The sequence below is a fragment of the Teleopsis dalmanni genome, chromosome X (genome assembly GCF_002237135.1).
Source record: "Teleopsis dalmanni isolate 2A chromosome X, ASM223713v2, whole genome shotgun sequence".
Classification (NCBI taxonomy): domain Eukaryota; kingdom Metazoa; phylum Arthropoda; class Insecta; order Diptera; family Diopsidae; genus Teleopsis; species Teleopsis dalmanni.
The window spans coordinates 2,246,926-2,259,687 of record NC_051848.1 but is presented as its reverse complement, the minus strand read 5'-3'; the positions used below and the strand labels follow the sequence as shown (position 1 = coordinate 2,259,687).

Genomic DNA, 12,762 nt, shown 5'->3' with positions numbered 1-12,762 from the left:
ATGGACGTCTACTTAATGTACACTAATATATATACAGTATATTCTCGAATAACCTGTAGAAATATGTTTCAAATGATTGCAGATAGATTGTTAATCTAGACTAATAACGTAGTAAAATACCATTTATATGTACAACCATCGAATAATCTATTTATCGTCGTATATAATCAAACATTGAAAAAATTGACATTAATTATAAATTTAAACTTCTTCACTTAGACATGCAAGCACTGCACAACTTAGCTAAGAAATATATATATATATATATATATATATATATATATATATATAAATATATAAACACACAAACAATATTCTATACTACTCAACACAAATTATTGTGTTTATTGTCATTAAACATTTGTGCTGAGCATACGGGACCGAACAGAATAAACCGAGAACACTATTAAGTCGAACGATGACTCAAAAATTTCTATAGAACAACTCAAGTATAAACAATAGTAAATACAAAAATAAAATTAATTATTACATTTTATATTAAATTATATTTTAATTTGTAAGATAATGATACTTTTATTGTGTTTGGATTATATAGTTTATAATGAAGATGGTCTTCGAATATCGAATATTGAGTTTCCAGATTATCGAAAGCATATTGTATATACCCCTGTAAAATAATTATATGTGCAAAATTTGTTTTTCGTTATTCTCTTCTTAGAATAATGGTACTAATTTTTTTTATATACAGTTGATTCTGTAGTTAAGTTTAACTTTTCTAAACATATATAGAGTTTTTTTTGTATACTATTTGTGGTACCGTTATCATAATTAATAACAATAGGTAGCAAATTTAATAGAAAATAATTATATGTGCAAAATTGTTTTGCTTCTCGAAGTGTCAACAGTAAATGGAAATAAAGTTGTGAAGTGTATTATAAAGTTTTTTTTTTAAAGTATTGAAGAGTAAAGAAGAATTGGTAAGTAAAATACTTATTTATTAATAAATATTTATTATTTTAATTAATTTAGATAAAATATGCCGCGTGGGACGGAATTTTCAAGTGAAGAGTGCGGAAAGATTATTGGAATGAGTCTTGCTGGGATGAAAAGTGGCGAAATATCTGCTGCTGGTTATAGACACCTGAATACTATAATAAACTTTTTAAAAAATCTCGAAAACTATGGTGTTATAAGCGAGACGGCCGCTTACCAACTATGAACAACCGAACAAAACGGCATATTCAGCTTCTTGCTACCAATGAGAGGATGAGTTGCAGACAAATAAGAAATGAATTAGATTTGTCTATCACTAGGAAATGCGTGCAACAAATTATGAAAAACGACTTAAAGCTAAAATATGAGTCGAAAGTTCCCAAACCGTGCCTTACACAAAGACTTAAAAATGCTAGTTTAGCTTTTTATGACAAAATTAAGTTTTGAGACAAGGAGTTCGAAACAGTTGTTTTCAGTGATGAAAAAAAGTTTAATCTAGATGGTCCAGATGGTCAACATAAATATTGGAGAGATATTCGTCATCCACGTCAGAATTGCAACAAACGCAACCATGGTGGTGGTTCACTAATGGTGTGGGCTGCCTTTAGCTCGAAGGAAAAGTCTAATATATGCTTCGCACTATCAAAAATGAATTCCGAAATATACATAAATCTGTTGGATAGCGAACTGATAAATTTCGCTGAAAATATTCATTGAGATAATTGGACTTTCCAACAGGATAATGCTCCAATACATGTTTCTTGTGCAAAAAGAAATTCTTTGAAGAGAGAAGCATCCCATTGCTAGATTGGCCGGCCATGAGTTCTGACATAAATTCAATTGAGGATCTTTGGTGTATCCTTAGTGCCAATAATTATGCTTATTCGAAGCAATACGACACTCCTAAAGAGCTGAAAAAGGACATACTGGACGAATGGGCCAAAATTGACCTCCTACTATTAAAAAAATTGGTAGATTCAATGCCACTTAGGATACAGTTAATAAAAATAAATAATGGAAACACATCACCTTATTGAAAAATAAAAAAAATTAAATCACATAAAATATTTAATTGTTTTTAGCAAAAAATGTGAATTGCACATATAAATATTTTCTATGAAGATTTAAAATAAAGTTAATTTTTCTCTTAAAAAAAATTAATTTGAATAAAATTTTTTTATTATTTTAATTAGACTACTAAACATAAAAACAAATAATAAACTAAATTCACCCTAACAAAATTTTTTGAAGTTTAAATTAGTTTTTAAGTACTGCACATATAATTATTTTACTGGGGTATAAAATCTTTGAACTTTAAATTCTATGAGGTTAATTAAAAGGTAACATAAAAATTTTTTCAAACATAATTAACTTAAAATGATTAATCAAATTTAAGTAAAAAGAGTATATATTTTAATTTTCTTTTGAATAAGTTGACATTAATGAATTTTGTTTATAAAAATATTAATAAAAATATTTATTACAAAATTAAAATTGAGTATTTTAGAAATTACATACGTTATAATTATTCAAACCTTTCAATTTGTTAAATTTTTTTTTATAATGCAAATGATTAGTTTCGAAATCACAAACAGAATTAATGAATAATTTTCTCAACGATAGTAAAATATAAAAACATATTTATGAAAAATAAGAATATGTATATATATATAAAACAAAAAAAAAAATACATATTTAACTAAATTAAAAAACTATATATGAATATAAAAATAAAAGAATATATTTATATAAAATAAAAATGTATATATTTATAACACATAAAAAAATTTTATTTAAAAATGTAATAATATATTTATAAAAAATAGAAAAACATATTTATATAAAATTATATTTACTTTCATATAGAATAAAAAATTTTTCTAAAAATATGTATATATTTATAAAAAAAAATAAATAAATAAAAAATATATAAAAAACTAAATAAAAAATATATAAAAAACTAAATAAAAAATATATAAAAAACTAAATAAAAAATATATAAAAAACTAAATAAGAAACATATAAAAAAATAACTAAAAATGTACAAAAAAATAAATGAAATAAAAACAAAACAAAACAAAATAAAAAATAAATTCATATAAAATTTAAAAATAATTTTATATAAAATAAAAAAATAAATTCATATAAAAAAAAAAATTAAATTCATATAAATTAAAAAAAAAAATTCATGTAAATTAAAAACAAAATTCATATAAAATAAAAAAACATATATTTGTGAAAAAATGTTTATATATTTTTAAAACAATTTATATATATTTAAATAGAATTTTTATATTTTTTTAAAAAAATTTATATATATTTTAAAAAAATAAATAAAATATATACAACAAATGAAATAAAAAATAAATACAATAAAATAAAAATAAATAAATTCAATAAAAAAAATTAATATAAATAAAATGAAGTTAAAAAACATTATAAAAAAATATATAAATGAACTATATAAAACTGTAATCAAAAATTAATTAATTGTATATTGAATTACTCATATAATTAATGTATTAATTTCGAAAGATTAATATATAAAAAAAAATAAATGATTTAACTTATAATTCTTTAATAAATTAATAATTTCTGTTTTGCGAAAAAAAAAATATCACTTAAACCGATGATTATAATAAATCATAATATATTAAAATTAATATATTATTAAACAAAGGTTATTTTCTATGCTTATTCAAATAAAATAAAATAGTATTTATTAATTGATTATAAGTTACCACAAAGATTACATTATTATAACAAAGCAAAAAAAAAAAAAATGCTTTCTTGAAAAAAAAATATCATACGAAAATGTATATATATATATATAAACATGAATATGTGCATACTATATATTGAACTGATCATTTTAAAGCAATTAAAACAAGACAAAAATTTAACATAATTACAGATATTTTGATGTTTATATAATTACATATTTTTAATATACATAAACATAATAAAATTATTTTTAAAGTAATATTTGTGATATTTAATTAATTAAAAATTAATAAGCTTTAATCAAGTTTTAGCATACAAAACTAACCTCTTTTTGCTCTGCCTTTAAAAGCATTTTAGTGTATAATATATATAGTACATATATACATACATTTATTTATATTATATTATATTAGATAATATATATATTTATATTAAATAAAATATATATATAATTATATTAGATAAAAAATATAATATTTATATTAGATAATACATATAATATTCATATTAGGTAATATATATAATATTTATATTAGATAATATATATAATATTTATATTAGATAATATATATCTTTATTTTAGATAATATATTTATTTATTTTACACAATATATATATATATAGTATTTATATTAGATAATGTATATATTTATATAGATATATATAGTATTAATATTAGATAATATATATATATATAATAATATATATATATATATATATATATATATTATGTATATTATATAAAATATATATTTACATTATATAAAATACATAATATTTATATTATATAAAATATATAATATTTACATTATATAAAATATATAATATCTATATTATATAAAATACATAATATTTATATTACATAAAATATTTAATATTTTTATATATACATTTATATTATATAATTTAAATGTATAATATATGTATAATAATATAATAAATTATTTTATAATAATAGTAAGGTAATATATAATAAAAATATATAAATTTAATTTGTATATTTCAATAGGTTTATGTTAAGCGAAGGTTATGAATTAGAACTTTTTTGCTTCAAAACTATACAAACTGAACACTAACAATTTTAAAACAAATTTTAACAAGTGAATATTTTTAATAGCATAAATATTAAATATATTGCCATAATGAGATTTTTAATAAAAAAAAATAAGCTGCAGTGTAGTTGAATGATGAAAGATTATTTACAAAAATGCAAGTTCAACACTGCAGTTCAAAAAATTTTTTTTCCATTTTTTTAGCTTTAAAACAAAAAAGTTCTATTGTCAAAATGAGTTTAATTAAAATTTTACTAAACATAAATAAGCGAAACATGGTTTCAACTTAACGTTAGACATACTAACATACATTTACTACAAGCCATTATATTTCTTAAAAAATTTATTACTACAAAGTGCAGCTTATATTAGGTAAACAATTCAAAGAAAGTAATAATAATTTTAAAATGAATTAAATTATTTGAAATTAGTTTTAAAGTTGCTGCAGTAAAGATTTGGTCACTCCAAACTTTGACAGTGTATGTTCGTTACTATTGCTACTTAAAACCGTATCATCGCTATTACTAGTTTTGGAATTGTTTTTACCATTATTGTTTAAGATTAAGGTATTGTTGCTATTATCATCGGAATTATTGCTTGAATTGCTGCTACTACTGTTCTCACCATCGCTGGTGACATCTTCGACGCTGTCACGTTGCTTCTTTAGTGGAGGCGAGTAACATGTAATTGATGAACTGCTGGGTTCAGTTAGTATTTTAGATTCCTGCATCAACATAACGTAGTTATTTTCCGCAGTTGATTCATCACAAACACCATTGCCATCCGTTGATGAACGCTTACGTGTCGTGGGTTTTGAAACATGTATTACTGTGGTAGTTGTTTGCAGTTTATACTCATCAATTGTACTATGCGGAGGTGTTAGATTTGTATATAGTTCTTTAGTATTGCTGCTATCTGCAACATTAGTTTGAATAGTGGTAACGTCAATTTCGCTTGTTTCATCCTGTTCAAAATCATTTTCTTCATTATCGTCATTTTCTTCATTCTCATCGTTCTCTTCATTTTCTTCATTATCATCGTTTTCTTCACTCTCATATTCAGTATCATCATCGGTGTCTGTGCACCAAGAGACTTGCGCACCTGGAAATACATATGAAGCACTGCCATCATAACTATAAAAAGTGCCAGGCATTAAACGTTCTGCTGCACTTTGTCTTTTTTCCTGGCGTATACGCTTTAAATTGCGTCCAGTATCTCTAACAGTTCTCTTATCTTCAACGTTTCCAAAAGATATTTCCTTCACATCTGTTACTGAACTATTTGTGCTGGCAGGAGGCAACGCATTACTATTGGTCATTTTTGTACCACCACTATCACCGAACTTCGTTATTGGTGGTAGCAATGCATCAGTGTTATGTGCTGGTGGTAAAGCGGAATTTGATGAATCGGTTTGTATGCCGCTATCCTTAGAAGAATCGATAGATAAATGACGACAACTTTCTGAATATATCGAAGAAGTGGATTCTTGTATTAAACCGAAATCAACTGCATCAGTTGGTTCGTCTAGAAGACCGGGTATATTAATTGCACTTTTGTTTATTGTTGTTTTTATACGATCTGTTGTATTTATTTTTAAATGTCTTATTGTTCCTATAGTCTCATTACCAGGTGATGGTTTATTTAAAGTTAGACCGGAAGAAGATGATTCAAAACCACTATCGGAGTAAGCGCCAGCAGCACGTAATGCTATATCTGCTGATGAGCATGATTGTGTAGATTGTGTATCAGTATCTTGCATTTGTTGTACATCATCTTCAGTTTCCCCCTCACCTTCAGTGCTGGTATCTTCTTCTATAGGCAACAATGCTTTGGATTCAGACAATACTTTATTATCAAAACAGATTTCTTTCCATTCTGCGCCCAAACGATGGCATAATTGATTTATAATCACATCTGAATCACCAAGTAATTCGACATCGAACTCCAAATGGTGTAACTGTTCACGATTAATTAGTATTTGTGGTACATTCGCCGGTATTGACGATGGTATTAAGGCAACTGGGCGCACCTTCAACGATGAACCAATCACTATTAGTAAGTCACATTTATCCTTGTCGCTGGCCATTACTGTATGAAATTCATCGGGCAAACCTGCATTGATATCAAAAATTAGTAAAAAAAAAGATATTGGAATATTTAAAGTAAAAACAAGTAAAAATTTTTTTAAAAGAAATTCAGATCGCAAAATTGTTGTTTATGTAATCTTTGTTGGGAGGTGCAAGCGACATTTGGTCATCTCAAAAGACGACTGCATCCCGGAGGTTTCAAGAATGTTCGAGTCTACGTTTCGGAGCTTCTTGTTGAGTTCAACGACTAAATGCAGTTCGCACCACCTAAAAGGGACTACACAAGCAGGTCCCTGCGGGCTACAACAATAGTGGATCCGGGATGTAAACCCGGCAATTCCTAGAACTAAGCAAAATTGTGCTAAAATACTGTTTAACATAAGTTGATATTTTTCACCCATGCTTATTTTCAATAAATATATAATTAAACATTTTAAGCTGATCTTATAATATTAGTAAATGTTGACTTAAAGTACCGCTTTTTACCAACGTTGACATAAAGGCAAACACATAAAAGAAGGACAAAACTTCCTTAATGAGATGAAATAGGAAACTGTTATGGTATAGGAAAGCGCAAGCAATGGGGAACACTTACCCACCCTTAATCCATTCGTACTCTTAAACTGCTTCCTTGCTCCTCACACTATCATCACCTACCCACATCCTAACCCATGTAAATGAATATATAATTCCTTTCATGTTATCTGCTCAATAGATTCCCTTGGGTTATTACAACAACAACCAATATATAGTGAAAATCACTTGATTGCCTTGAAAAAGAAGTGACTTTGGGAAGTTATTGTTGTTGTAATCCGCTGCTATCTGCTTGTGTGATCCCTTTAAGAAATGTTGAACGGCACTTGGTACTCTGGATCGACGATTGGTTCCGGGATGTAGCCCCGGCCCCTCTTGGAATCAAATTTGGGAAATCGGCAAAGCCACTCATGGAATCATCAAAAATTATGTGTCGGTCTTGTTAGTTTAAAAGAACTTCTATTATATTTCAATCATTCAGTACTAAGGTAAAACTAGAAAATACTACACAGACTACTAAAGTATTCCAAAACGAAAGTAAAATTACCATTATATTTGTAGAAATTTTAATTAAGTTAGTGAAATTTCTATGCCACTATTAAAAATATGGACATAAAATATTTTGAAGTTATCTATGCTAAAAGGCTTTTATGGAATGAACACTTGAAGGTGACTAATTGTATATGGAAAAAGCTGGGTTATTTGTATTATAATAAAATCCATTATCACATATGAAGTTATCCGATATTAGTCAAAAATTAAGCATATCAATACATTAAATTACTTTATAAAAGTTAAGAAACTGAAATGATTAAAAATAAAAACGTATCATATATTAGTTGAAGTACTTCTTTCTAAATACATGTAACTCTAGATAAGCAGAAGATATGACGCAAAAGGTAGTGCTTTTCATCTTATATATATCTTACACTACAAGAACAACAACCTAAAAGTATATCTCAAAAGAAGCTTATGAAAGAATAACATTTTATGCACTTTAATAGCTTAAACAGCGTTGATTAACTAATATTTGCTGATATTAAAGGTCTGAAGCAATCTAAACAACTCATTCGGATCAAAATATATGTCAAGATTTTAAATACTGGCTGATCCTGAAGTTATCACTATTGAACGATAAAAACAAAGGATACTGGAAGTTGTAGAATGAAAAGTGCAAAGAAGATAAATGTGACATGATCTATGGTTGTGTCTTGCAGTTGTCAGGAAGCGAGTACATTACTTTTATTTGATGTTTATTGAACCGCAAGAGATTTGCAAACATAAACCAAAAAATATTGTAACATTTATTTATAGAAACAATCTCTCTCTGAGCTCCCAGAGATACAATTCCAATTCTCTGAAATTTCCAATTCAAAAAGCAAGGATTGTGAACAGCGTATTTGAACTAAGAATTACATAGAAAATGAACCCAATTTGTTATAAATGATAAAATACCAAATAAATTATCATAGCGGAAAGAGTTCTAGGACACAGGTGGAGCAAACGAAAAAGAAGTAGACACTACAGGGTTTCTAACGATTCCACAATTAGATTATTGCACAATAGTAAAAAAATAAAACTAAAATAATTTCTTAGAATCACTAGAAGTCACATCTTAGAATCAATGTAAGTGTATTTTGGCTATTAGAACTCAAGAACTCTTTGTTAGTGTATTCATCACAGTAGGACATAACTAAAGTATATATGTTTATCGGCAATCTATTCTTATACATTCAATCTAACCCATCTAACCCAAATCTTTCGTTTCGTGTTATCCGCTTGAAGATCTTTGCAGGTTACAACAATAACTACAGTATATAAGGTGCATTTGAAAGTAGACAGAACTTTTTAATAATAGGTATTCTAGTAAGACCATTTATAGGCATTTAAATGGGTCGGTAAGGTGGTATGGCATTAGCACCATGAGAAATATACCTTTGCCGATAAAATGAAAGTACTTTATAGACGTAGATGTCATGAGGCTTGTACTGACATCATTATGGATGATATAAAATACTCAAATGACATGCTATTTAACCGCGTAAATCACTGTATCAACCCAAGAGATTATTTTAATAAAATTAAAATAAATACTTTTTATTTGTTTTTTTATGTAAAAAGACCTGTTTGCTTTAAAACAGACTTTGTATATTTAATATTTATAAAATAATAAACTGATTTATTTGTTCCAAGAAAACTTAAGACAATATAACACCAAGTTATAATACTAGTATTATCGAAATGTAAAGTAAATTTAAAATATACGTGCGTTTATGCTACAGTAAAGGTAATATTACAGAAAAGTACAGTACCAAGTATAGAAAGGTATTTTCCCCAGAATTATTAGGGGTATTTTATTGTAGTACAATAGATATGCTCAACGAGATAATGAAGAAGTGTGAATTTAAAACATAAACTGCCTAATATTTGATGACAGCACTCAGTACTACTACAAACTGGTGACAGCAAGTCACTGATCGGGCTGTCTGGTGGACGCTATTGCACACAGCCAAGAACGTCTCACGCCTGTAATAGCCAAGTAAGTAGATACACATATAATAATTCCCAATTTATGTGTAGACTAGGAAATTTTAGAAAATATAAAATAGGCAATATACAAATCTCTCTACCCTCATAGCATTATTTAAGCAAAAGTCTAATGGCTGGGGGGTTTCTGCAGAGTCCCTACCATCTCACTGACTAATTTGTGTATTCTTCATAAGCATCGTGATTATTCAATGACTGATTCATAGAACAAAATTATATTATCCATATTATTAAGCATATATATACCAAGAACGTCCGGGTCTACGTCCCAGAACCACTCGTCGACCACGACGACCAAGTGCCGTTCAGCATACCTCAACGGGACTACACAAGCATGTCCCAGCGGGTTATTACAACAACATTAAGCATATATAATATACTCCGGGATGTTAACCCGATAATTGCTCTTGGAGTTCGGTTCATATCTGGAGTTCGCCAGATATGAATTAAATATTCTTTTTTATTTTTATTAAAGTTTAAATATTAAACAAAAAAACTAAAAATTATTTAGGTTTTTTTTTGCTAATTTTTATTTTTAATAATTGTTGAAAGTAAGTGACTAATTACTATAACATAATATATTATAAAATTTTAAAAATAAAAATAAACTTTTTTAAAAGCATCTTAAGAGCATCTCTTATTAGATGAAGAAGAAATAGGCCTATGTAATTACAATTTATTTGGAATTTGGGCTTAAAAATATACTCTAAATCCATAAAGGATTTAGATAATTTATATAAATAATATAATAAAGTAATTATATATTAAGATATGCTTCTCAAAGTTAGCATAATATGTAATAAATATGGTAATTAGCTCTATATTGGATATTATTGCATATAACAGATTTATGAATTTGTAAAAGCATACCTTCACCGAAGAACACAATGTCAGGTTTCATAATTCCATTTTCGACTAAACGTCTCAACTCTTCCTCAGAAACTGGTTCAGATGCATCGACGCTTTGCTGAACATTTGGTTGACAATGACAACAAACTGGAATACGCTGTGCAAAAATGTCCGGGCGTATGGTGTCTGCGTCACATTTCAACTTACATTTTGTGCAGGACGCTGTCGAGAACGAACCATGGCACTCGATCACATTGCGTATTCCGGCCACTTGTTCCAACGTATCAATATTTTGTGTATAATTGCGCAATAGCTTTTGTTTATCTTCCAACAATTTTATGAAGCGATGACAAGGAGATGGTTTAAATTGACCAGGATAAATTTCACGTGCGAACTTATAAAACGGACGTGGATCACGAGAGAAATAATTTATATCGAACATAGCCTGCGGATCTGGTAAGTCCGGATAGTCTTTAGCTAAACGCGAGTATATACCATCACTAGAACGAAAGTCAGGTATGCCGCACGAAACGGAAACACCCGCGCCCGTTAAAACAATAATATTTTGTGATTGCTGAACTAAATCGATAACATCCTCGAAAGTGTTAATGTAGCTTAATTTACGTCGCCTTGGCGGCTCGGAAAGCATGCTGGCTAGTATGCGCCAAAGTGTCATATCGTTTAGATTTGGTGCTATCTGTTGTGCACTGGTTGGCAAAATTTGTGAAAGTAATTCACGTGGATTTGCGCCTGAATGTATTTGTCTTTGTACCCAATGTATGGGACGTGGATTTATAGGTTTCCATTCACGTCCAGAAACGTCTGATAAACCGCTGATATCAGAATAATCTGAATCAGTACTAGACTCATCCGTTTCTATTGTATCATTTAATTGCTCATCTGAGTTTTGGTCACCTTGTTGCGAGCTGGAATTATCATCTGTTGTGTAGCTGTCATCGTCGTCATTATATTGCTCAGCCTGATCTTCTTCGACATCATCTTTAACATGATCATTTTCCACCAATTCTGATTTGTTTAAAATTGCAGTTACTTTCACTGGGGACACTGATATATTACTGTATTCACCTTCTGGCGCAACTTTTGTGTTTATGTTTTCCAATTTTGTTTTCTTACTGTTCTCAGACATTGTTTTTTCTTCTCTCAATATTTCGGCGCCAAAATCGAAACTCTGCGTTCCATTTGAACAATCACCGTTTTTATACAAATCCGCTGTATCTTTGGCCACAATATCATGCACTTGTTCATATATATTTTTTAAATGCGTATCTATGCTTGCATTAGCGCAATTTTCCATTCTTTTTAACTAATCTAGTGTAAACAAAAACCCTTTATCCACTTTGCCACGGATTCTCACGTTTTTCGTTTATCTTCTATTATGCTTCACACAGTACTTCGTTGGTACACACAAAATTTTTTTTCTCTACAACACAAGATTTTCTATAATTTCACAAAATTATTAATTCATATATAAGCATAAAAGATTTCGGAATTTTTTTATAAAATATTTTTGCAACAACTTCACGATTTTTTTACGTAATTATTTAAATATTTTTTTACTAGAATCTTTGCAACTTATTCCCGAAGCACAGCAACAATCTATGGCCAGCAGGCAATAAATGAAATTTTTAGTGGCAATTGCATGACGTGATAGTCGCTGCCATTTTGAGAAACACTAAATGAAATGCGTGAAGTGATGCCAGATAGTTGAGTTTGAGACATTTATGCAAGTGTTGTTGCCGTTGAAATGTAAACGGTGTGTGGTGGAACACGCAAGTTTTTTTACAATCTTCACACAAGTACTAACCTCTATAAAGGAGGACATAAAATACATATCAAAGAAGATAAAGAAAAGAAACTGAAAGGAAATTTTGAATAATTTTGCATCTCTGTGTTATATCGCAAAAAATCTCTCTTATTTATGCAACATACCAGAATTGTCAAATATTAAAATCAGTGTAGTTTATAACCTAAATATTTACTACATTTGTGGTTGT

The 12,762-nt window shown here is 27.9% G+C and overlaps 1 protein-coding gene across 1 annotated transcript; it reads right to left on the bottom strand.

The window, feature by feature from the left end:
• Nucleotides 1-4,939: 4,939 nt before the first annotated feature.
• Nucleotides 4,940-12,242, bottom strand: LOC119688145 (NAD-dependent histone deacetylase sirtuin-1). The gene is made up of 2 exons (XM_038102807.1): nucleotides 10,769-12,242; nucleotides 4,940-6,842 (listed from the first exon to the last, which is right to left on the bottom strand). The coding sequence occupies exons 1-2, from the start codon at nucleotides 12,060-12,062 to the stop codon at nucleotides 5,164-5,166; spliced, it is 2,973 nt and encodes a 990-aa protein (XP_037958735.1). The 5' UTR covers nucleotides 12,063-12,242; the 3' UTR covers nucleotides 4,940-5,163.
• Between the last annotated feature and the right edge of the window lie 520 nt (nucleotides 12,243-12,762).